Consider the following 27088-nt stretch of genomic DNA (forward strand, 5'->3'; position numbering starts at 1 on the left):
ACACCTTGTGAAATTCTCCCAGTATAGGTTATTAGGTACTGTTGTTAAGGTCACATCTCTTCTCTAGGCTCAGTTGTCCTTGTTCATTCAGCTTTTCCTTACACACCCCATTTCCTGGGCCTCCAGGCATTTTCTTTACTGCTCTCTAAACAGTCTCCATTGCAACACTTTTTTCTGGCAATGTCGTGTTCCAAGAACTGTATAATTTATAGTCTCACTGGTGCCCTCCAATCTGCTGACCACACAGCTTTCCATACTCTGTACCACCCCTGCTCCTGGCTTTGGAGCATTGCAGGGATCTCTGGTGGTTCCTGCCACTGCCAGGATGAGAGAGAGGGCTTGTGAATTCAAACCCCTGCAGCAAGAAAGGGCAATGCTGAGAGCACACAGGTGTGGATGAACAGGAGAAGAACAGTGCTCAAATCTGGTAGCTTAGAGGAGCTCATCACCTGAAATTCTGTTCACCAGTAAAGCTTGTGGGAATGGTTTAGCTACCCTTTAGTAAATCCTGATGGAGATGCACAAACCATCAGATGTTATCTGTAAAAGCAGGATGCAATCCTGTGCCACAAACACTGCTCTTCTGTCTAAATGAGACATTGCTGCAGAGAAGAAGGCCAGCTTGGAAGGGCTTAGCCCTGTATTATCTCAAGAGTTGCAAATCATTTTCAAACATTTTAGTTATTAGATCAGAACCTGCAGTGGAAAATACCCATCTGTGAAAATGCACCATTTCTCCTCTTTCTGGGATTGCTTTATAGAAACAAGGGCTGAGTCAGAGTCCTGATGTTCTGGTTCTGAGTTGTAACCATTGCTGGGTTTTGGATGATGCCTCAATGATTTGAGCTCCAACCACTCTCTGCTGGGCTGCAAGGCCATCCTGTCCTTGCTGGCCACAGCCAAGCAGAGGGATGGCAATGGCAGTGCGGTGCCTGGCTCTGCTGCAGGTCCCCTCTGGGGCTTTGGTGGCTGATCCCACAGTTTCCAGATGGTCCATTTGTATCTGTCAGAGTTGGTGAGGGTTCCTGCATGGAAAATGCTACCTGTGTTTGTGAGGTAGGATAGGAACAAGGGATTGCATCTTCCAACATAAATTGCATTTTGATCTGGGACATTTTCCCTCACCAGTGTATCAATCCACTCCAAGCTCCATCCCAGAGGGGTTTTTTAGAGCATAAAAGCTGCTTTGCAAGCAAATTCCTTTTATGACAGTCATCAGCCATCATCATTCATCCTGCTCCCATCATCATATGCAGAGTTGAATCATGCCAGGCACTGGAGAAGCTCAAAGCTCCAAGGGTTCTCCAAGTAAAAAATGTATAAATGCAGCTAAGGAAAACCATACCTGTGCCATCTGTTCTGTAACCCAGAGCCCTGCATACCTCTTGACTGCATTATAAAAGGAGAGATAAATGAAAGGAAAATTCATGTGTATGTTCTCCAGTCAGAAGATTATCATATGGATCTGTTACCATCTTCTCACTTCCCAGGCTAAATGAAGGAAAAAGTATAACTCCCTTCTGAACCAGTAAATTCCCCCAACCAGTAATTTTTACTCCTGACCTATTGAGCTCCTTGGGAATAGAGAGGGGATTATTATTACTATTATTATTATTATTACTATGGTAAACTGCTCCAGGAACAGTTTCAACAAAAGAAGTAAACCTTGCATTGTGTTCAGATAATGCTCTTCTCAACAAGATTTAATAAATTGCACCCTGGGAATTAGGCAAATGAAACCTTTGGTCAAAATATTACAGGATTACTGAAAAATCTTTTTTTTTTTTTTATCTCATTAAGAGTGCTAAAATTGTATGTTCCAATATAAAAAACATGTGTGTGATAAATATCTCCCTGGTAGTAAAATGTACTATGGTTCATTGTCAGTGGTCTTTGCAACTTTCTGTGACAAGTGCTACTTTTTACATGATTTTTTTCTGAACACTTCACACCCTTGTATTTTTCCTGGAGATGGATTTAAGTACAGGTAGCAGGCAAACCCTTGTGCTATGATTGCAATTAACAGCAAGTAACGAGTCATTGCTGAATCTTTGCAATATATTTCCCCCATCTTTGTTTTGCTCAGTGCGGTATAATTAGGTCATGGATTTCTCCCAGTATAATTGGGTAAGTCGTGTGGGTCTTATGATGTATTTCATCTCCTACATCTGCAAGGATTTACATACAGACAGCTTAGACCCTATTAATGCTAATAAAAGTGCTGCAAGGACATCCTATAGCGTGCACTTTATTAAACTGTACATAGCTTTCTTCGAGAGCTTCTGTTTATCTGCGTTTCCCAAAAATAAAATATAGTGCCTTTAGCACTGAATATTTAAATCCAGGCTCCTTTTCCCTGTTTCTGTCTCCCTCTATGCATTTCTAATGCTTCTATCACAATGGGATCTGGGTACTATATGCAACAGGAAATAGAGCAGAAAAATGTCCACTAACAGGCTCTCCCCTTCTGTGATTCGGGTTAAAACTGCTCCCATTTTGGTCCCCTGGAGTGACTGCTGAGCTTTTTGGTGTTTGTGCTCAAGCACGGCCATAGCTGAGCCAGGCTGGGGCTGGGGAGAAGTGCAGATGCCTTGATTGGGTTGCTATGGGGTTTTCCCACCTTTGTTAAGGGAAAATTTACATTACAGGTTGTTTGGAGCTGTGCAGACACACACTGATAAAGACACACAACTGTGTGTCTTTAATTTGTAAGATGGGATCCCCACTCTGGCTCAAAGCTGGAGGTCCAGCAGTGTCTTCCTGTTTTCATTTACCTTAAGCCTGGCTCCAGGTGTGGATGCAGTGAGTTGGAGCTTGAACTCCGTGACTTGAGCTGTGCATTTGCACAGACGTTGCCACCAGCTCCATTTCCAGCCCTTCCCTCTGGCAGGGCAGAGCCGACCTTCTGAAAAGGGGGGCTGTGGTCTTCAACTGTTGATCTGGTGGGTCAGCTGCTGTCACCAAAACCACAGCTGTGCAGCAAGGCTTGATTTTAATATACCCTTCCTCACCCCCAGGTTTGCTAATGAAAGTTTGATTCGTGGCTGCCTACTTGGGTCTCTCTTCCAAATACCCACTAGCCCCACATAAACCTGGAAAAATCAGCCTGTGCAGCATGAGGGCACTTTCAGTGTCCCCAGGCCCTCTTTTAAGTGACTATACCAGTGTAAGTCCAATCAGTTTTCCTCAATACTAACAGCGTAACAAGCAGTGAATCCTTGGAGAGAAGACAAATGGAATTGTCTCTATTCCCTGACCTGCAGCTCCAGCGGCGCAGGTGCCACACGGATCAATCCTGGCGGTGTCTGTAATAACTGACATGATTAGCCATTAGCAGGAGCAGATCTGGACAAAGCTATCAAAGGAGATTCTGGGGGCCAGGGATCTGATATTGCCCTGCACTGGCACGTTCAGCATCTTGTCGGCCTCCTGTGTCAGGAGAGGAAGGAATAGCAGTAGATCACACATGGGAGGAGTGTGGAGCAGCCCACAGCCCCATCTCAGTTCCTTTGCCTGACAAACAAAGCCTCCTCTTCCCTTGGGAAATGACCTTCTCTCCCCAGATCGAGGCTGTTTGGGGGACACAGCACCCCACTAAGTTCGCTCAGGCCCCTCCAAGGGTGCAGGTGCCGTAGCAGAGCTGCCAGCGTGCGCTCAGCTACGAGGGCTCTATTATCTTCCCACTACTTCGTTGTATTCATAGACCTGTTAGGGAAAAATTTATGCACATCGCTTTTTACAGTGCCAAGACACTTTGTGATGGTGCAGGGGGTGGTAATTTATTTGTACCTTGCACTTTCTTTTGGGAATAGTCATGCTGTTGCAAGAACTTCTTTCAGCATTTGATCAGAAAATTAAATTTCTGTTTAAAGAGATAGTCAGGGTTGCTAGGACAACATATTAACCTCCCTTCTTTTTTTCCTTGGCTCTGTAGCCAAGGTTCATGGAACTCGCTGTGCTGTACTCGGCTTGCAGTGTTGTTCTCAAGATGAGGGAGGGAAAGGCTTTCAGAAACAGTGTCCAAAACATGCTTTTCCTCAACAAATAATCAAGTGAAATGGTAACATCCCACTGGGCGTTCCCAGCTCGTCCTTGTCAAGCCAGCAGGGTTGGACAAAGAGGAGCAAACAGCCCCATTCTTTGAATTTCATGGGAGTATTTGTGTGCAGAGTCACCAGGTTTGAGAATACGATGTGGGAGCTTGCAGACAGCGTTTTCAGAAGTGATTAATGGCCGGGAGACTCTGGGTATTGCTGAAAAATTTGAACACTTTGAGGAGACTGGGGTTTCAGTAATATGTAAACAGTGGGTTTTGTGCATTTTAGGCTCTTCCACATCTCACTCAAAAAGTCACAATTTCAACGATTTCTCAGGAATTAAAGAAGAGTAAAGCAGCTGAAACTATGTGGAATATACTTTTCGTGGCTTTTCGCCAAATCTTTGGCATTCAGCTCCCTTGTCAGGATTGACAGTGGTATTACACCTCTGCAGCCTTCAGGCTCAGATCTCTAAAGGTGCCTAAACATCCTTATGGCTTTTGTCCAGAACTTATGGATTCTTGTCTCTGTTATTTCCTCCAGATCCGTTCCGATAAGGACAAAGAGATCCATATCAGATACAGCATCACCGGAGTGGGAGCTGACCAGCCACCCATGGAAGTCTTCAACATTGACCCTGTGTCTGGCAGGATGTACGTGACACGCCCGATGGACAGGGAAGAAAGAGCTTCCTACCATGTGAGCATCAAACATCTTGACTTTTAGCTGGGCTCACCAGCTCAAAGCAGAATTGCTGGGTTCAACAAGGGACGTGCTAAATCAGCCAAACCAGTGCAAACTGCTGGTTGGTGGCAGCTGAACGTGGGCCAGCATGTGCCCAGGTGGCCAGGAAGGACAATGGCACCTGGCCTCTGTCAGCAATAGTGTGGCCAGCAGGACCAGGGCAGTGATTGTCCCCCTGTGCTGGGCACTGGTAAGGCCACACCTCAAATTCTGGGGTCAGTTTTGGCCCCCTGACCATAAGAAGGACATTGAGCATGTCCAGGGAAGGGCAGCAGAGCTGGGAAAGGGTAGAGAGTGAGTTTGATGAGGAGCAGCTGAAGGAGCTGGGGGGCTCAGCCTGGAGAAAAGGAGGCTCAGGGGAGACCTCATGACTCTCTGTGACTACCTGGAAGGAGGTTGTAGCCACCTAGGGGTTGGTCTCTTCTGTCAGGTAAGAAGTGACAGAACAAGAGGAAATGGCCTCAAGTTGTGCCAGGAGAGGTTTAGGTTGGAGATCAGGAAAAGTTTCATCACCAAAAGGGTTATCCAGCCCTGGCACAGGCTGCCCAGGGAAGTGGTGAAGTCACCATCCCTGGAGAGAGTTAAAAGCCATGTAGATGTGGCACTTGGGGACATGGTTGAGTGATGGGCTTGGTAGTGCTGGAGGAACAGTTGGACTTGATCTGAGAGGGCCTTTCCAACCCAAACAATTCTGTGATTCTATAAAAGTGGAGATAAACTGATGTCTTTTTCAGACACAAAGTTAGAGTCATTTGTTTAAAATGGTGGAACTTCACACTGCTTGTTAAATCCATGCAAATTTATGGGTAGACTGAACCACCCAAAACCATGAGAAGCCAGTCACTACATTAGCATGTCTTGGGAAATTACTAATTTAAGAATCATTACTGCATCTAAACATGCAGTAATTGCTATAGTCATTTTTCACTTTAATTCACCAGGAGATGTTCAGGCAGTATGATGGGGGTGTGTCAGATAGGTTTTTAAATACGCATATAGGCTAATATTAAATATCAGGGAATTAATTAAGATTAATTACACTCAAAAGTGATGGTGCCTCGTGCTATCCTAGTTCATAAAGTGCTCTACCTTCAGAATGCTCACAGTGTAATTGGTTGCTAGGTTTTGATATAAATCCCAGCCTCTTTATTGCCCAATGTAATTGCACAGCAGATCCAGTCCCACAAGCTGCTAAAAAACTCGGTTGCCCCTTGCATGATAGCCCGGCAAAATTTCAAACATTTTCTGCATCTGCACTTTAGTTGTCTCCTGGAGTGGTTGTGAAAGGTTGTTTCATGGATTGCTATCAGCCTTAGCCCCATCTCCTGGCGTGGTAATAGCCCTTCACAGGGATGCTCCAATGTCAGCGGAGCACACGGGTCACTTCCACTGACACCTCATCCCGAACTGCGCCGTCGGAGATGCACATTCTGTCAGCTTTATCAGGTATCCAGTTAACCATGTTGACACAGCTTCTGGGCTGGGGTGGAAGGATAAAGAAAATAGATTACCTCTTTAGTTGGGTGGAAAAAGAGATTTCCCCTGGGTAGAAGGAGATCTGAAGAAAAATTATTTTATCCTCTGTGAACAAGAACAATTATTTTGTTTGTCGTGCCTAGGAAAATATGAAGAGAGGTTGTTTTGGAGAGGAAATATTTGAGATAAAGTATGTGTCATCTCAGCGTTGTTGATATTGTTTCAGCTGTGCCAGGTTATTATAACAGTCTAGTCAATAATAAAAAAGTTAAGACTTTTGATGGAGCCGCTGTGATGTCTGCGATCAGACACTCTCAGTCAAAAACATGAGATGAAACAGATTTTGTCCTCCATCATAACAAACCCTGTGCCCCTTAAAAATGAACTGAACCTACCAGTCACGGTGAATTCAGTAAATTGAATTCTTGTCTTGTCAAAGGTGACGGGATGAGTCTGCCTTATACATACCACAGGATTTCTAGCCCTTTCTGTTCCTCACAGAAAGCTTGAACTAGTGGCATCCATATGTAAATAAGCATATTCGTACTCTGAAGGTTACAGGAAGATGTATTTTACAGAGAGAATAACTGATAAGTATGTTATGAGACCTTAGAGACAGTAATACTGAATGATAGAAAAATCTTTGTTAGCAGAACAGTAGAAGGTGATGGAGAACATTTTAAGTTGTGGCTGTAAATGACCTTTAGATCTTTCAGCCTCAGTAGCAATGGATTGATGGTTTCTTGAGCCATCAGTTGTTCATTTACTAACCCTTTACAAAGCATTTATAAGTACACCATGCACAAAGCAATGACCCAAACAGTGGAGCAAAAGCTTACAGTAGGAATGAACGATGATGGAAACTGGAAAAAAATTCGCCAGTTTCCAGACAGAAGATAAAGTCCAAAGTCTTGGCTGGTGGAAGGTTTGAAGAAGTCAATGAATTTATGCCACTTCATAGAGCCCAGTCCCTAACCAATAGGAAAGGCAACATGGAGCCAGGTTTGAAGTGAGTGCTGGAAGAGCAGTGACTGAGGTGTAGGCTTGGATCTGAACTGGAGAGCTTGGCTGCCTTTAAACTGGTTTGACATCTGCTGTAGTTTCCTTTAGCTTGAATTAGTACCTTTGCTCTTCAGCTGGGGTAGAGAATGTCAGTGGAGCTGCAAGGCACCCCTGGTCCCTCTGACCCAGCAGGACATGGGCTCTGTGTCTGATGCAGCCTTGCTGCTCCTATGCAGCTTCAGGTTTTCTGCAAGCCCAAACAGAACCAAATCTTTTAAGCATCTCTGTCACTGTCGAGTGTTGTCCTTGCTGCTTTTGTTCCCAGGTAATCTAAAAACTAATTATAAAAGAAAGAACAATAATTTGCAAGTGTTTGTGAGGCTACATATCAAGAGTTCTGTTTCATTAACTCCCACATTTTCAACACATATTTTCTTATGCATAATTATCTGTATTGCTTCAGGACTACCATTTTTAAAATACTAGTGTTTTAACTCTCCCTGCATTCAGCAAGCCATTCTGCTGATGAAACCTGCCTTGCTCCCTAAGGTGAAACAGATTTTTTCTAATTAGATCAGGAGTTCTGCAGCAGAATTTCCCCTGTTTTTGTGATCATTCGTGAACTTTTAGGGAGGATCATTCCAAGCTTGAGGTATGCAGAGATGTATGCACCTCTGGGACTCACAGCCCCTGCCCAGGTGCTGTGTGTGCTGGCACTCCCAGTGATCGCAAGTTCAGCTGCATTTTGGCCTCACCTGTTTTTGTCTGCACTCCAAACCAGAGCACAAACTCTCCAGGGACCTTGCAGGCATCCCAGACGCAGAGTCAGCTGAAAATACGAGCAGAGAAAAGCGAAACGGGCTCTGCAACCACTTAACCAACACCATGTTGTGGTGTGGAGCTGCACAGGGGGCATTGAGTGATGCCCTGGAGCCACCCCAGCATCATTAGTGCCATGGGACACGCAGCCAAAGGACACACAGCCATGGGATGGACACACAGCCATGGGATGGACACACAGCCATGGGGCACATTCCCCACATCTCTCTGCCATCTCACTGCAGCAGGTGTGTGCTGCATCTTCCCTTGCAGTCAGCCCTTAAAATGTTCACTGCATGCCAAATAAGTTTCAGCAGGTAGTGACATTTAATATGCATGGGTTCTCTTGGCCTTATTTAACTGCGCTCCCCAAGTCCCGTTTGTGCTGCTGACAGAATTAGTGGCTCTGAATGTCTTTTCTGATCCAGACACCGGTTTCATATTAAGCTGCAGTTAGGCCTGGCAAGTACAAAGGATAGAAAATTGATACATTAGTTTTCCAAGATGTTTTTCCAGCTCTGTTTTCAAAAGACATCGGCATAAATATGTCAGTAAGTAATCATTGCTTATGATACTCAAGTAATACGCATTATAGGGAAACTTTGAAGCAAGTTCTAATCCAGTTACAGACATATGTGTGCACTGTCAGCATCAGGCTGATGGAATACTCCCTCAGAAATGGCTGGAGCAGAGCAGGTGGGTTATAGACTGACAAAGAGTTGTTTTAAATGCAAAGGAACAAAACAATTTTACTACAAATTAAGGGATGCAAGAGCTAATTCCAGTATTTTGAACCATGTTGAGTAATGCCAGCCATTTGTGGCACAATGTTCTAAATTGAACTTTTAATCACAATTAAGAGCACACAAATTAGGCATGACATTGTATGCTTATTGCTTAAAGGCTCTGTCACTGATTGATAATGTATATTTGTATTAGTAGTATTAGTGCCTAAGTAATATTCATATTTAACACAATTCACTGTGTTGACTTTGACTAACTACCTTCAGATACCACCAGCCTCCAGTGTAATCAATAATCATGATACCAAATCATTTGTATGCCAACAGCTACATTTACACTGGAAACTGTCAGTAGGAAAACCTCAGAGACCTGTGGTAGCTGCTGCTGAATATGATAGCAATAATTGTCATACTTTTAAGCAATATTTGTTAAAGAATATCAAGCCAGCTCCTTGGCTGGTACAGCAGAGTGATGCATCAGCTAGAGATTAGTTGGCTACATGTATTAATTTTTCAGAATCCTTTGCAAGGTATTTCATTTGATTTTATTCCTTCTTCACTCCTGTCATGTTCTCCCTCTTGGGGAAAATGTAAATATTTCAAAATAACTTTATAAATGTTTCTTAACTGTCTCTTCAGCCACCCACCAGCTCCCATTTGAATCCTTGTGCGTGCCCCATGTCTGGCATGCGTCCTGCGGCCCAGGTGATGCTCACTGACCTTTCACTGATGTGTTTTCCAGCTCAAAATGATGTGTGTGTCTGACAGAGCTCAACCATCACCTTTTGTTTCTTACCCAGTGTTACACAGCACTCCCATGCATCTGCTTTTCATCCCCTCCATCACTCTACCACCAAAATAGGGGTGGCAGAGGTGGCTTGGTCACAGGTGGGCACAGATGGCAGTCTGAGCCACGGAGCACCACATGGACTCAGACTGTGCCTTGCAGAAATGAGCCCCATCTCAGCAACTGAAGAATGACTCCAGAACAAAGTGTGTTGTCCAGCTTGAGAATGCTTCATGAATACCAAAAGTAGGACAAGAGAACAAGGGAGAAGATGAATTAAGGAAGGGAAATGTAGTATAGATCTGCCTTAGAGACCCAGCTAGCTTCCCAGCAGACAGATTGCCCCCCTGGAGTTCCTCCTTCCTTGGCTCTCTCTGCTGAGGATGGTCTCTAATGAGGAATTGTCTCTTAACAAGGAATGTTTTTTAACAAGAGCTGCCATTGAGCTGAGTTGAAATTCAACCCTCTGGCTCCGGACTCCCTTCTCCCTCAGCCATGGCTGGCACTGACCACAGAGAAGCAACGTGTTGTGGAAGATATGGAGGGGTTGGCACATGAGAGTTGTTCACATAAATGCAAACGAGCACTAAAGGAAAAAAGTAGAAATGTTCACTGAAGCCAGGCCAAAAAAAGGAGCCAGGAGAGAGGATGCCATCCTCCTGGAACCCCAGATGCTGTGAGTCAGGACACCAGTGACCACACCAGTGTGCCCAGCACTGCCCTGCCTCCCATAGCTCAGCCTAGTGTTGGTGTTGGGCTCAGGACAGGGGTGACATTTGAGCATGTCACCACAGGTTTGATGAGATTCCTGCAGTCTTGCTTGTTGAATTGTTTTTGCCTTGAGTGCAGGCAGTAACGCGCTGATGGGTACATGTGCTCAGTGAGTGCAACAAGCAGATAGATGTGCATTGCTGAGAAATCCCTTACTCCTGGAGATTTCAAACAAAAGCTATCAAATGTAATTAAAAATTTGCAGGGGGAGAGTCAGATCTGAGGGGGGAGATACCAGCTTTGCTCTCTGCTTTATCTCTGAATGGAACCATTTCCGCTGCTGGAAATGCTGTAAGAGAGAGCCCAATGCTGCCTCAGTTTGAAGATAATAACTTTAATTTTAGCTCCGAATTACTTTTTTTCAAAGACAGTCTGACCTCTGACTGTAAAGTTATTGAATTGCTCCATCTGACATGATGAAGGATAGCTCAACAGGTGGGAGCCAAGGCAGTTCCTATGCAGGAAAGAAATGCAGATATTAAGAGCATTGCAAGTCATGAAATACAAATGGTACATCCTATATTGAAAGCAAAGCTGGACTTCTTCAGGCTTTAAAGAAAACGTGCTGCTTAACTTCCTTTTAAAAAAAAAATGTTTTTCTCCCAGCTCATTTCACATGGCAGTTTGTTCTCTTTGCTTGATTAATTGTTAATCCAGCCTATCTTAATGGTGTGCAGTTATTTTTGTTAAGCTCTGGACTTCTGAGCACCATACATGAAGGGGAAAGTTGCATCAATCACCAGCACAGCAAGAGTGAAAGACAGGAACCAGTGCTAATGCAATTAGCACATTTATTTGTCATGCATCAGAGGAGCTGGAGACCTCCCTGGCATGTCAGCTCTGACTCCCAGCAGCAGCCCAATGGTGTAGGGAACTGCTAGGAGCGACCAGAGGCCTCCATCTCTGGATGGCACCAGAAGGTGTGTTCCCTGTCCTTCAACCCCGCTCTCCCAGCCAGCCCTGGCACAAACAAGCTACCCAGGGAAGCTGTGGCTGCCCCATCCCTGCAAGTGTTCAAGGACAGGTTGGATGGAGCTTGGAGCAACCTGCTCTAGAGTCCCTGCATGTGACAGAGGGGTGGAACTAGATGAGCTTTAATGTCCTTTCCAGCCCAGCCCATTGTGTGATTCTGACGTCCTCTGAAGCCTTGGTTCCTCCACCCAGCAGCCCCATGGGATGTCACACGGCCATCCTGAGTGCTGTCCCCGGCTCCCGTGGCAGGGTGGAGGTTCAGCAGTGCTCACAGGGGCTGAAATGAAGAGGGATGATGGCCAAAATCTGCAGCACTCCCAACCAGCCAATGCCTCCCCGCTGGCAGCCGTGCTCAAGGGCGGTGCAGCTCTTCCCTCGCTGTCGGGAGTTCTCCTGGAGCCGACATCGGCAGCACGTTCAGCCACACACCATTTAGAGTAGCCATCTGTTCCCTTTAATGAGAAAGCTATCCATTTTTTTCACCTGGTTACTGATTGTTCCAGACTATTGTTGATTGCTTTGTTTTATTAATTACTCATTTTGACATGCTGTATCTGTCTCTTTTGTTCGGAAAACAGATGCTCTTGTTTCTGGGCATTATTACTGATGGTTATTGCTAATAAGATGAAGCTGCAGTTCCAGTTTAACTGAGGGCTTAGCCCTGTGGCTCTGGTTATTGAAATGCCTCAGCACTGGATATTTTATTCAAGCCTAAAGAAATTTCATTCTTAGTGCCATGGGGGCTCCCATTATTTGAAGAAAAGGGACTTTTTAAATGTCTTTTAGTGTGCAGAGCAATGGGGTTGGTAGCTGTTGCTGTTCCTGGAGACCATGATTAAACAAAGAATAAACATTGCTAATGTCATCCTGAAATCTCTTCACTTATAAATCCCTCTTAGTATGGGTGTGAAAGGCTGCAGGTTCTCATAAGAAACTTCTCACTCAAAAACATTTCCTCACTTTATTTGGAACTAAGCAAAAATTTGCTTTTCAGATCGTCAGACAAGGTTCAATATGTCTTAAAAATTAAAATAGAGTGGTCTGTGAGCTGTGAAGGAGATAGTATCACTACACCACAGTTAAAGTGTTTCCACTGACAATCACTGTTTTAAAACATTATTTTGTTATTATATTAAGCTCTGAAAAACTGTCTGTGAGTGGAGTGTAGACGGAAACCATGTCAGAGCTTTCTCCTGGAACTGAGCCAGATACTGGCTCCATTCAATTTTGAGAAAGTATTTGTGATGTAAAGTCAATCCTTGCAAAACAGTCTCTCATTCTGCAACAAATCCAGTTGCTGATATTGTGCTTTCATTGTGCTTATTCCCAGCTCCGGGCTCATGCGGTGGATATGAATGGAAACAAGGTGGAGAATCCTATTGACCTTTACATCTATGTGATTGATATGAATGACAACAGGCCAGAGTTCATCAACCAAGTCTATAATGGATCTGTTGATGAAGGCTCCAAACCAGGTACAGTTGAAAAAAAGTCCCCAAGTTTCACAGGTTTTCAGCCATTCATCTGGTGTGGTGGCTTGGCCTCTGCTGGGAACACAGGGGATGAGGGAGAGGTTTGCTCTTGCTGCTCTTACTGGAAGACTGATGGAGGTGAGAACAATCTGGTGTCTCTTTTTCTGGATGAAGAGAAAGTGCAGACTTGGGCTGGAGGGAACCTGGATCCTGGTGGTCCCTTCCTGGCTGTGAAATTTGTAAAAGCAGCAGTTTTGCAGAGTAATGCTCTGTAGCGCCATTCTCATACACTCATTGCACACATACAGGGCTGTTATGCTAATTACAGAGCACTGAAAGCCAGTCTGGCAGTGGCCTTTCACTGACCCTGTGTCTCAAATGCTCAATATCCTCCTCCTTGATATTTAATTCAGTCATTTGCCAACTCAATATCTGGCATCCAGTCAGACTCCAAAGGCTCTGTCTCAAGAAAACACTTTGTTACTTGGGTCCTGATGCAAACCTGCAGAAGCGGGAGTATTCCCACTGAAATCGCAGACTCATCCTCTGTCCCACAGACTTTTCTAACAGAGGGTAAAATGGGGAAAAACCTGAGGTAGAATTTCAGAAAATTTGTGGGTGAAAAATGAGTGAGGATGTAAGCAGTATAGGGAAAAGTGATGACTTTTACATGAGCACATTTATATGCTTGGAAAAAACAGAGCTGTAAAGGTCTTTAATAGTCTGTTTCTAACTCTATTGTTGATTTGTTATTTAAGTGTGATGTAACTCTGCAGTTTCCAATATGGGAGCAGGGTTGGTTTAGCTCACTGCTGAGCGTAACTAAAATGAGTCTTTCCATTCTTTGAACATAAACTGTTCCGTATCACCAGTACAATTGGAAGTCTGAAATCAGAGGGAGATTTTTTCCTTGATTCTCTCCTCAGTTGTTTGCCAGCTGAGGGGTGAAATACCCCGTGACTTTGGTTTGTGTCAGTAAACATTTATCACGGCAGCTCTGCTGCCAGAGGTGTGACAGGGAAGTCTCCGGTGGGCACTGTTTTTAACAAGGTGATTCACAGTCGTGATTGATTGTCTTCCAGCACTGTGAGGGATGGGCAGCTGTGGGGGACACGTGGTGGGGAGAGAACGTGACATTATTCCTGAGCAAAGAATAGGTACAGCTCCCTTCCTGATTCCTTTTGGTGGTGATGTCCCAGCTTCAAAGTCCTGATCCCGGTCCTGTTTGGAGGAGGGAACGTGAGAAGTCCCTGAGCTGACGGCTCTAATGGCATCTTCCCGGATTTTTTTTCCAGCTTTCATTTGAAGGCCACTTTGGGGCATATCAAGGTTTGAAGATTGATACAACATTTCCATAGCAAATCAAATTTCTTACATCTTATTCGAGGACAGATCAATATTCAAAGTGTTCCCAAATGTTTTAACTAGCTCTGTTCATCTGTCAAAGAAGGAGCAAATTGCATCCTCTTCTTGTCTGAAATCCAGATAAGCCTTTGAGCTATTAAATCAGAAAAGGATAATTTTGCCTATAAAATACTCGTGCCTCTGCTTCTAGCAGTGATTTTTGGTATTCTCTATCCCAGGCTGGAGTGCTTGCCTTTAAGGCAGGAAGGTAGAAAGCAATCTGTTTTTATTCAAAAGCAATTACATTTGTCTTTGATGTGTTTGTCGGGGGGTTTTTTTCTCTCTTTCCTGTTTAATCGGTATTCTTTTAAAGGTTTATTTTAGTATTGAATTTCTCTTCCTTGCTTTTGTAGAGCCTCCTAGGAATTTGGGTATCGGAGGCCCTCATTCCGTGTGCTTGGCAAGAAACATGATCTTGTGCCTTTGAGAAAGTGATAGAGAGGTCATGGAGTTAAAGGGAATATCTGCATACTCCTCCTTTGCTTCAGAGTTGTGTGTCCCTCTTTTGTGCAGAGACAAGCGTGTATTTAGCTAAGGGTAGATCTTGCAAAGATTTAGGAACTTTTTTATAATTCAAGATGCCTCAGAATATTATAACAACTAAGGAGGTACCACACCAGCCATTGCAAGAGGAGAAATATGTGACCGGAATTCATGATTATTTCTGGCAGCGGTTGACAAATGAAAGACACTGCATATTCTTTGAGGTAACAGCAAAATGTGTTCAGTACTGATTCAACAGTAAGTTAGATATGTATATGCATCTATAAAAATATCTGCATATGTGTGAATATCCATGCTTCAAGCAAACTAAAAAATCTTGTTATATGTTACAGGAGTTCAGCATTCATTTTTCTCTGCTTGGTGCTGCTGAACTATGCCTGAGGACTGAAAATGCTTCCCTGGATATCCTGTGCAATTGTTATTTCTCACATCTTCCATATGCCCATTTATAATGGCTGTGATTAAAAATGCAGGATTACTTGATTATGACAGTATCTGCAATGTTCTTAATAATTTTGCACACCTCTAATGAGAAAAATATTAGAGTATCCCAAATAAAGCTGACTCTGAGGGCAGCTAGAATGAGCAGCCAATGGCTGTTTGAAGTCAGTCGGAATCTTGCCCAGATTTAATAAAAAAAAAACCCAGATAAAAAAGGACATATGGAGCTCGAGCTCTACCAATGGAAATTTTGCAGAGCAAGACCATCAAAAATGTGCTGTTGAGAAGAGGCTGAGCAGGGCACCATGACCTTGAGCGGTGGGGAAAGCCCTGGGTAAGGCTTCAGCAGGATCAATTGAGCAGATCCCGTTCCCGTGAGCACGAAAGGACCCTGTGGTGCTGTCCCAGCACTCCTGGGGTCCAGGGTGGAGCAAAGGCAGGGCTGTGTGTGCACAGCAGGCAGGGCTGTCCCTCCGCAGGATCCTGTGCCACCAAGCGCAGCCTGGTCCCCGCTTGGGGCTGGGATGTGGTGACCTGGAACAGAGTGCGGGGCCTCATCTCTGAGCCTGGCAGGGAGCTGCAGTTTGTGCCAGGCCAGGGCGGGGCATGGAGGGTGGCCAAATAAGATGTGACCTACTGACTCAACAGTGAACAAGCCAGAGGAGGGTAGAGTGAACCAAGGAAACAGGAATGCAGAAGGAGGCTCCAGCCTGCGGCACGGTGTGACACTGCTGGGCACTCAGCCTCCCACAGAAGCACGTTTGCTTTAGCCTGGAATACAGATGTACAGAATTGTCCAGGAGCTGGAAAAATTGGCAGCAATGTGAAGAGACTCTTTAGACAGTCTGATGGGGTTTAAGTGAAGGGGCTTCCCAGCCTGCAGAGCACTCAGCCTGGGTTCCTGAGGAGCGTGCTCTCTGTGAGTCACCTTGAAGCAACCCTTGACGGGAATAGAAAAGAAATCATCAAGTATTATTAATTATAATAGGTTGTTGTTGCTGGTTAAGATTATAATAACTTAATTGAAATGCTGTCTTGAGCCGTAGCATAGTGTTCTTGAAATTAGGAGCTCACTCTTGGTGAAGTTCTCTGTAGTGAGAACTGGCCCCCTGGACACCCTCAGATGTGCTGGCTCTTAAACTGAATTGCATCTTTCCTTTTCTGATACTCTCTGGAAAAACAGTTTAATGCATTTCTAGCTTATCTAGCCTCAGGTCAAGTAGCTGGGCAATTGAAATGTGTAAATGCAGGCCCTTCCAAAAATGCAGAACAGGAGTAGTGATGCAGGATTTCCTTTTCCACAGCACCATCTTTCTTCCTCACTCTCCCCCTTCACGAGTTGTTTTGATTTAACGCGCCACTGTTTGAAAGTGTATCTTAAAAGACCATGTTTTACTCATGTTGAATAATGTTCTGCCTCTTTGAACTTTGCCTCTATGTGAAGAACACAGCCAAGTTTTAAAAATGCAGCTGCAAGCTGGAGCTGAAATTCCCCTGCTCCCTCTGGCAGCCTTAATCAGCAGAGCTCTCCCAGAGCTGCGCGTTGCCTTTCAAGCACTGACAAAGCGGGACAGGTTGCAGAGCTCGGCTGCCCAGTGCTCCCTGCCCTGCGAGGATTCTGCTGCCTTTTCCAAGCCTACATTTCCAAGCTGCATCACACCAGCTCCTTACAGCAGGAAGGACCTGGGGCTTGGAGTGGGATATTCCACCCTGTACAGCACCAGTTGCTGCCTGCTGTGAGCACAGCCCCTGAACTTGTACTGCCGGCCAGTGCGGGATCCCAGCGATGTCCTTGGGGAGGCCTCTTTCAGGAGAAACTCTACCGTCTCTGGAAAAAAATTGCTCAATAAGATAGCATGAAAATGCTTAAATATAAAAGAAGAAAGGGAATTTAATCACAAAACAACAGTGTGATGGAGAAAGATTATTTCCATCTCTGCAGAAGCTTAGTTTTGCTACAACCACCGCAAACCCTTCCTCACGGAAGGATGTGGATGTCTTACTTAACTGAAGCGTTCAGTTCTGAAAAGGTCAATGTGAAATGCTCTGCAGCGGCTTGAGTGCTTTGCTCTGGGTTGTATCTATTTTGTTTTAACAGAAAGATTGTCAAAAATTAACTCATCTCTCCAAAACAATTTGTTCTTGTCAGACTGGCCTTTTCCATTCCCATTCATCCTTTCCACTTCACTAACTCTCTGAATACATCTTGGTCCCTTTCAAGTCAACAGCACAAGTCCAAGTGACTTCTTTTAAACTCCAGCCCCTTCATTCTCCTGGAGTTCTGTAGGATAGTTAATTCCTACCACCTTCCTTGGGAGTGGTGTGAAAGAGTGCTGGGTATAGAGAGTCCTCCAAAATAAAGGAATATTAGTATTTCTTACCTGAGAAATGTTAAATGTTGTAATTTAAAATTTCTCCATGTCCTCCTGAGTCCATGGAACTCTGATAGAATAATTGTTGATAGCATGCCACGTGAAAAATGAAATAGCTGGGAGCCAAATCTATATGTGGCAAATTGAGTTAAAGAAATCTCATGAAAAATAAGCAGTATATAAAAAAACCTAAGGATTTTAAAAGCTGATTATTCTACTGGTGTCCCAGTTTGTTTATTTTATTTCTATGCCAGCAGAGATTCCCTCAGAGATTAACACCATGGACTAATGCACAGATGGGGCCAGAAACTCGAAAGTCATCTGAATATTAAGAATTTAAATCTTTAGCCTCAGTGATTTGAACAGAAAGCCAATTATGAGGCTGAATTAGTTTTCAAATTAAACTGCAATTTAAGGTTTGTGAAGTTAATCTTTTAAGGCATATAGTTGCATTCGTATATATATTCATGGGGAGAATTTGGATTCTGCAGTTCTGGCTTGTTCCTCTTCTCCAACCTGACAGTGTAATTCACAAAGAGATGCCGGGTGTGCTGCAGGTTGTTTGTTCAGTGAAGGAACAGAGCAGTTGTTGCTGGGTGGCAGGGCCTGAGATCTGAAGAGAAGATGTTTCATTTTTAAAAATTAATAGGACACGGAGTGAATCCCTCTTCCTGCCACTGCAACCCATTCCAAAAATGCCATAGTGCTGCTCATAGTCAAAATATTCAATATGTTTTTTCCAGCTTGGAGGGAAGTTAATTTTAGACTCTTCATTTAGGAAGGTCCTAGTTCAAGAGAGCACCTTGGACCTGGAGGTTCATAAATGGGGCTGCCACACGTTCTGGTTTTTAGCACTAAAAGCTAAAATAATGCAAATGCTGAATGTGTCAGAGCGATCATGCACAGGTAAAATATTCCAGAGGGCCAGAGTAGGACTCAACAGATTTTTCCATTCATCCCAGAGCTCTTCACAGGTTAGATGCATTACTTCTGGATCCATCCCAAGATTGAATGTATTCATCGATGGCAGTGCCATCTTCTGCACTCTGGGCAGGTGCTGATCTTACTCTTGCACTTTATATGCTATTAAAAGTGGCTTTGTCCAACCTGATTCCATTCTCTCACACATTACACACAAATTATAATATTCTTTTTCAAGTTCTTTCGCTCAGCAGAGCACAATTTTAAGATAAGAAATTGTTTTTCTGCAGACTCACATGGTAGTGCTTTCCATTTTCTTTCGAGGTGACTGGTTATGAAATCTGTGCTCTTAATTTCCTTTTCAGAAGCATCCAGTCCCAAGAGAAAGGAGGTGAATTATAGGAGTGTGAGAAAAAAATGCAAATCCCCAGACTTGTGGGTTTTCCCTCTAAAAAAAAACATGGCCAAGTTGATGGAAAGGAAAAAAATAGGGAAATCATGGTCTGAGACCACTCTAGGAGGGAGTTACAACTGAACACTGTGATAGTCTATTCTCTGCCTCCTTTTAACTACAAATAGCATAGTATGATATACATAATAATGTTTATATTATATTACACCACTTTATATTCTATTGTATTACCTTACAGTGTCAAAATTCAGGGATTGGATTGAAGCCTTGTGGAGGATGTGTTCAGTGTCAGGTTCTGTGCAGCTGGGACTGCATTTTGTCTGGAGTCACACGTGCCTTCAGTTCAGCATGAAACCTGGCTGTGCTGTTCACACAATTCAGTGGGAATGTTCAGGATATTTGTCCTAAGTAGTCATGCTTTCCCCCTTCCTTGAATTAGCCCTGGAAATCGAGAGGATTCATGTGCAGGAACTCAGCCGAGCTGCACCTCATGAATTTATGCAGCCAGAACCATTTGCTCAGAGGCTGGATGCGCTTTTGCCCATCCTGATGTTTGACTGGTGGGATTTCTCTTGGGTAAGTGGGTCTCAGTAGGCTGCAGGCTGCTGGAGGGGAGTGATCTTCAGATCTGGCAAGGGCCATGTGTGTGCTGCAGTCAGTGCATCTGCTCGTTGGCTCTCCGGAGGTATTTATTCCATTTTTAACAGTAAGGAGGTCTTATTTCCGTTCTGGGCGACAGCAGTGTCTTCATCTCTCTCTGTTGTCTCTCCAGACCTGCTTGCTCTCTTTATTCTCATTAGGTTGGCTCTTGCCCTGTCTGAAGCTGAGAATCCAATGTCTCTGCTAATTAGGAAGTGACATCCGTTATGAATTAGGTTAGCTGCTTGAAAGGTCAAAATTTGCCAATGATTACAAAAATTACGTTGAAGAGAATGACAGTAGCTATCAGTTATGATGGAAGGAATATCATTCGGAAGGGAAGTGCTGCTTCTATTTAGTTTTTTATCCAGAGCATGTGAGATGCAGTTTAATTTAAGTACATTTGCAATTTATTACATCTGCAGTACTCGCACTCACTTCTGTCATCTTGATGTCTTGTTCATGTTCCTGTTCACCTCTGTGACTCCACTCAGCACCATTGCTGGGTCAGCTACCCAATTTCATTTGAAACCCTTAACAATGAGTGTGTGAAATTGTTTCACATCACCCATTGAATACATTAAATTTTTTGACTTGAGGGTGCAGGTTTGTTAGATGAAATGCTTTAGTCTTTAACACTACAGCAAGTTTCAGGATCCCATTATACTTGTCACTGGAACTTGGTTTTGATGCCTTTACTTTTCTAGTGTGTCCTTCTGTCCCCAAGACCTCCTTGCAATGAGTGAAATCACCTAAAGGCTGAAGCGTGCCTGCCATGAGTTAGAAGCATGAGATTCCCATCCTCTGTGGAGAAGGAAACTAATATCAGGAAACTATTCTGAGTGGAAAATACTGGGTTTAGGAAATGTTGTAAATTTTGCACTGTTCTTCAGTATTTAATCTTCCCACAACAACTCTTATTGTCTTCTCTATCTAGCATCAGATGCAGAGGATTCACTAAGTGAGCTTTCCAATTTGGGGGGAAAAAATGAGGAGTAAGGGGAAGTTTCCATTAGTACAAAGCCATTATTAACTTGGGTTAATGAAGATCTAATGTAATATGGCCATCACCACATGTCTGCACATAATGATTCCGTCCTTTTCTATGGGGAATGATTAAATTAAGTATCTTGTAGGTCAAAATTAGACTGAGAAGGTTAACCAACCTTTAATGATTCTGCAGCCATTTACCAGCCATTTAAAAACATAAACTGTGAGATAAAGCTGGATAGAGAAAAAGCATTATCAGTAAAAACTGGGTGAAGTTTTAGCGTTTTCTGTTTATATCATAGGAGAAGACAGAGAGGAATATGTGTTTTTGCAGTGACATGTGGGATAAAGGGCAAAATGAAAGGAGTTTTTATTTTTCTTTTTTGTTGGCTTCCTGAAAAGTGCCCATTAGCTCTTTATTTTAACATGCATTAAATCTAACTAATGGATATCAAACCAGCTTAGAAAAATGGTAATTATAAAACAATTGTAACAAAGACTTTGGGAGCACAACTGCGCCAAAATATTGTTTGTGTGCCTTAAACTCTTGAAAGCTCCATCTTTATGGAGAAAGGAGGTTGCATAGATGGGAGAGCAGAGATTGCAGACAACGTGAGGGGAATTAGCAGCCCTCAGGATGCTTTGAGATTGTCTGAGCTACAAAGAACTGAGCTGATTCTCAGATTCCACAGTGATTTGGGGGGGGGGACATTTGTTTATGACTGTGCTTATCTGCTTACACATGCTCAGGGCAGCTATCTCTCTTGTTTTGCTTTTCTTTTTCCTTAACGTGTACAGATGGAATGAGATATGGTGAACCTAGCAAAATCTCTTTGTATTCTTTTCAAGGAGATGCAATTCATTTTAAAATTGACAAACAAAACTGAATATACAGATATAAATTATCTCCCTTTGCTTCCATCCTCCCAGCTTCTGTAAGGCATTTTTTTGCCTATCCTGTGGAAACCTTAATTAATCCAATGGGAATATTTTCCATAAGGGTTGCTTTCAAGCATTTCTCTCACATGTCTCATCCATGGTTAGAAACAAAACCATCTCATTTGACAAAATAACATCTGGGAGGTTATGGTCTCTGGGAGAATCAAAGGGAATGCATTGGGAAGTTACAGATTCTGGAGGTCTTGCCTTTTATTGATAGATCTCCTTCGTCATGCCATCCATTAATTTTAACTCAGGTGATATATGGACTCTGCACATTAGTTAATGAAGGCTAATGCACAGTAATCTTGTCATCACTAGCTGTGCATGGTAATTCAATCTGCTGCTCGGAAGAGCTGTTCAACATGCAGCAAATTTGATTTAATATTGACATGATGTACTAGGTTTGGTATTTTATTTAACATACCATGTGCCTTATTTGATGAGAAATGGTTTTCTTTCGGCAGGTTACATACCTGAGTTAGGCAAGGTGTGTAGTTTAATGCGGTTATATCAGATATATGTCTGTTATATCTGCACAGGGTATTCATCCTGTGATACACTGCACAGGCTGGGGCAAATTTCTGAATTTGGCACTTCACGCATTCGTTTAATATTGTTGGTGTGCTTGAGAGCAAGCCCTGAAGAGCAGAAAAAATAAAAGTGATGCTTTTCTCAGACACTGAAAGCCTAAAGTCCCTCTTGTCCTGTTTACACTCGTTTAACCTACTCTTGTAGCTTCATCACCACCAGCAGGTCTGATGCAGAATTGGCACAGTCCAGTTTGGGGGTCCTGAGTGTGACTTGGAGGAGTTTGCTCAGTGTTTCTGGTCTGTAGTAACTGCTACTACAAACTACTATCTCTGTTTGGGTAGGATATAGGGCTGTAAATATGGTGTGGTTAATACATTGATTTCCACAAAACACACACAACCCATGGGCCAGATTGGGTAATCAGTGCTTCCTCACTTAAACCCAAACAATACCAGCTTCAATCCTTGAGTGCATTAGAGCTGTTCTCTCTGCCACTGTATATTTGCCAAAACTGTGTGGTATGAGGGGCTGGATATGGGGATATATTGCCTTTATTTTAATATAAACTACATGAAGATGTATCTCCATGCAAAGGACATCGAAGCATGACATTATTTACTTTTATTGCAGGTAAATCATCACCAACCATCTGAGTATAGTGCAGGAGTTTATACAGCACCCAGAGGATGTTAGACACTTTATCTGTGTATATCCACATCGTTCTGCTGAATACTCTTGTGCACAGATCTATGTTTGTGTCATTCACTGCAGCACGTAGGTATCTGGAGGATACATCTTTCTTAAAGACAGGCTAAATGCAAAGCAAACCAGTGGAACATAGACAGTGGTGTAGGTTACCCCAGCTGATCCCTCGGGAGCTGTCCCTAGGGATGGTGCCCTCAGCACGGGGAACAGGGGATGCTGTCAGTCAACACTGCCGGGTGGGAAAAGTGTGTACACAGGAAAGGGAGAGGAGATACCAGCCACTGTCCAGACTGTGGAGAGGGAGAAGCAATTTGCAGCCAGTTTACAGCAGACTGTGGTCAGACAGGCAGCCCCAGGGAGAGCCAGATAGGAAGCGGCTGCTGCAACTCCATCATGTGCTGCAAAGTGCTGCAGCCACACAGGGCCCTTTGCAGAGGGCATTTTATTAAGTTACAGGATAGTAATTAATGCCAAGTTCCTCTCTTTATTTTCTCTGTGGCTGGGTTTCATAATCGAAATTAAAGATAGGAGATAGGGAGCAGATTGCCTCTTGAAATACAGCTCCGTGGTGCTCAGTTCATGACTTTAGAGACATTTGTCCAGTCCCATCTCCCTTTATGGAGATGTAGGTCAAATGCTGTTGAAATAATCCTTTTTTGCTAGAGCAGATACGTTCAGTCCAGTGCTACACTGCAGGAAAGAAGCCAAAAGGTCAGGAAAGGAGTGAAGGAGACCTTTTGTGCTCTCCATCCATGGTATAGCTGCTGTCCCCCACCCCCTCCTTCCACAGTTGCAGCCCGGCAGGTTCCCCTACCGAGTTGGGAACCCACCATCTCACATGTGTGCTGGTTCGTTTTGGAATCTACAGTACAGTCTGAGACATCCCACATGAGGAGGGACCACAATTGTGGGGCGCCCTTGTCTAAACCTGGAAGTCCAAATGACTTTCAAAGCTGGTTATTTGAGCTAGAAGCGCATCATGAAACACCACCTGTTTGGAATACATCCTCAGACTGCACACGTCCTAAAATAGATCCTGTTTTCCTCTTCCGCTTCTGTTTTCATTAGCCCTAGGTTTTGACATTCTGTTCAGAGATATTTTCAGTATTGAATGCATTAAGATAACATAAATTCCAAATCAAACATCTCATTCAGCGTATTTCCTATTTAAATTTCTCCCGTACATTTTCCCTGTAGTTATCTAAGGGTTGGTTTCATTATTTGTATCAGCTGTCTAGTGATAACTGGTTTTGCAAAAGAGCAAAAAACGAATGCTTGTAGAGAAAATAGAGAAAATTTGTTGCTTGCACAGCCTTGTTTCAATTCAGTGTTTCTTCCGTCTTCTGAAATTTATTGATCGGGAGAATGTTAAAGCTGTTGAATAGTTTGTTTTCATTTCACAAATGTGAATCAGGATTATTGCAGAAAAACAGGAATGTATTCATCATTAAGATTTGCTTTACACATTCATTTATTTTTCAATCTATAATTCTTATTGAACTAAGAAAACTCACAGGAATATATGTATCACCACCGAGAACAAAAAGAGCCTGATTGAGGCAGATGGAAGATCAGCAAAGCACTTCACACACAAGTGCAAAAATACAAACTTCTTGCTAATACTGAGAAACGTTGGTTTCCCAGAGTTGGGAAAGGTCCCTGGGGGGATTTCCTATGTGTTGAGTGGCTTAAAGACACTTGGCTAAGGTACAAAATGCTGCAGCCATTTCTAGATCTGCCCATTTAGAGCACAGGGTACTTTTAAAGTCTTTTGCAAACAGATGCAAGCTCTCCAGCTCTCTGGTATTCCTGAACTGGGAGTGTGGTAGCTCCTAGTGTGACCAGGCTGGGGACCTGGGCGTACCAGAGGAGACAGGGCATGATGCTGATGTGGCCACATGTCCTCAGGTCTGCCAGTGGCTCACATCTAAGCCAGAGAGAAGAACAAACTCAGCCCTCTTTGTAAAGCCATGTGTGGCTCCATCTTATGTCAGCTCAGGTTCTTGCTGGGACCACATTGCATCTCTCCAGCATGGCAGGCTCATAAGTTGATCCGTTGGCTCAGAGTTCCCAAATGCACACTGTTGGAGCTGCACCTTCCCTCTTTTCCTGGATGCTGTTGGGTTTGGTGATCACAAAATGAGGTTATGTCTGGTTTCGCTGTCTCTCTTTGCCTCCCACTCCTCCTCTCAGGTCTCATATCATTAGATTCATCCACCGTTGCAGATTGCCTTGCGTGAGCAGTGTGTGCCTGCCCTGCTACTCATTCCCTCCTACCAGTATAACAAGTGTAAAGCTGGGCCCTACGAACTCTGGGGGGTCACAGGACCATGCAGCTGCAGGAGTTCATCCAATCAAGTAACATCTTTTACCCTCATAATGATAATTTCCCACTTTAGCAAAACACCCTGCTGCCAAACTCCAGTGCTAATGAGCCTGTCAGTGCATCAGTGCACTCCCGACAGTATCGAGAAAGTAGGGATTGTTTTTTGCAAGGCAAATGAAGATACTGATGATTAGCAAGAAACAAACCAACAATTCAATACATCACTGGCCACACATACCAAATCATTGATTTTCTGTCCTGCTGGGCAGCAGCTGTTGTATTTGCTCTGCAGAAATGGATTTTTTAATCCAGGAGGGACTAGAAAGGTGGATGTTTCTCCAAGAACTGGAAGCAGCAGGCAGTTGCTTCCTACACTGGGCATGGGCATGTTGATAGTGTCCTTCTGAAACTGCTGAGAAGTCTGATGGGCTTTCCAGTATTAAACTGTACTTCTGAATGCATGTGAATGCAGTGATTGGATGGAAAAAAAAATCTCCTGTGAGAATCTGTGAAATTGCAGGACAAAAAATGCTGCCCTAAAACTTACAATCACTGAAAGAATTAGAAGTTAATCATAGATACCCTCACATGACTTCTCTCTGTCTACCAGTTATGTGTAATCAGCATCCTTCCAGATCATCTGTCTCAGCAGTGTTGCTATTTCCATAATCCTCGCCTTGCCTGGCTGGCTGGATTGAAGTGGGATGTCTATTCCATAGCATTTCTGAACAAAATGCATGACCCCAGGTCAATGGGACCACAATCTGCTCTGCAATGAGATAACACCGATCATTCCTCTCCTCTTGTTCCCAGGGACCTACGTGATGACGGTGACGGCGAACGACGCAGACGACGGCACCACGGCCAACGGGATGGTGAGGTACCGCATCGTCACCCAGACCCCACAGAGCCCCTCACAAAACATGTTCACTATTAACAGCGAGACAGGAGACATTGTCACCGTGGCTGCTGGACTCGACAGGGAGGTGAGTTTGAAACTGTCTTACCAGGTGTTGTTGAGGGTTGCTGACGTGAAAAGCCCAAACCCTGTCTTTAATCCCAAGCCTCTAAAAGCGTGAGCTGAGGTATGGAGATCACAGTCTTTGCTTCTGCAGCAACTGTAGGGCATCGTGGCTTTGATGTGATATTTTTGTCTTAATCCATATCAGTCGATGAAACCCTGAGAGAATCTTCAAACTCCTGGAGCTGATATTTTCCTTTCATAAGTTTGTGAAACTCAAAAAATGTAGAAAATACTCCAGGAGGTAAAGGGGGATAAATAAATGGTCATTTTTTCCCCCTTCTGTTGGGGGACAATAAAGTGCCAAGCATCTATAGCCCTTTCTAGACCTGTCTTGCTTAGTTCTTTGCATGTTATCCCTGGAAAAAGGAACACATCCTGCATTCAGCATTTTGTGTCCTTGTGCCATTTCCAAACTAGTAAAATGTCTTCCAATGATTTTGGGTTTGTGTGATGTTCTGCCTTTAGTGCCTCTTCTTTCTGGCATTTTACAATGTGCAGCTTTACCAAATGCAGGAGACATTTCACTTTTACTAACAAAAAAACACTCTGTCAGTGTAAACTATATAATGTGATTCTCAAAGCCCTGCTTCCTTTGGTTGTGGGTGTAGCTCGAGGACAAAGCATTTATACCTCATATATTAAACAAAAATCAATGCAGTGTCAGTGGTGGGATGGAGTGAGTGGGAAGGAGGGGATGGGGTCAATGGGTGTAAAGGGAGAGAACCCCAGAACTTCAGTTCTGGTTTTGTTCCCCATTGGACTGTGCAGGTCATGGAGTGTCACCTGCTCAATGCAACTGGGGGAGCTCAGTCGATTACATGTTAGAAACGACCATTTGTTCATGGAGCAATGACCACAGAGACTATGGACAGAAGGACTTGCACAGTCTGAGGCTCTGATATTTATATTCAGGCAGTCCCCAGAAGTCACACATCCAGTGGAAGAGTTCATTTTGAGAGAGCCCAGTGCGCTGCGTTTCTGGGAGAAGGCACCAGGAACCGGCTTTGTTCTTCTTTCTCTCCTTTCCTACCCTGCGACAATGGCAGGGACAGAG

The 27088-nt window shown here is 43.7% G+C and overlaps 1 protein-coding gene across 3 annotated transcripts in view; it reads left to right on the forward strand.

Moving 5' to 3' along the window:
- CDH4 (cadherin 4) overlaps positions 1-27088 on the forward strand; it is a 424578-nt gene that overhangs the window by 320249 nt on the left and 77241 nt on the right. For 2 of the 3 annotated variants that reach the window (XM_042046046.1, XM_042046055.1), the window contains exons 5-7: positions 4581-4736; positions 12682-12826; positions 25824-25996. In XM_042046046.1, coding sequence (XP_041901980.1) covers positions 4581-4736; positions 12682-12826; positions 25824-25996 — 474 coding nt within the window. Of the gene's footprint in view, positions 1-4174; positions 4248-4580; positions 4737-12681; positions 12827-25823; positions 25997-27088 lie in introns of those variants that run through there. The other variant, XM_042046065.1, reaches the window with a different exon arrangement.

The sequence above is a fragment of the Corvus kubaryi genome, unplaced genomic scaffold (genome assembly GCF_017639235.1).
Source record: "Corvus kubaryi isolate FWS band 111438036 unplaced genomic scaffold, C.kubaryi_AGA036_p1.0 134, whole genome shotgun sequence".
NCBI lineage: Eukaryota > Metazoa > Chordata > Aves > Passeriformes > Corvidae > Corvus > Corvus kubaryi.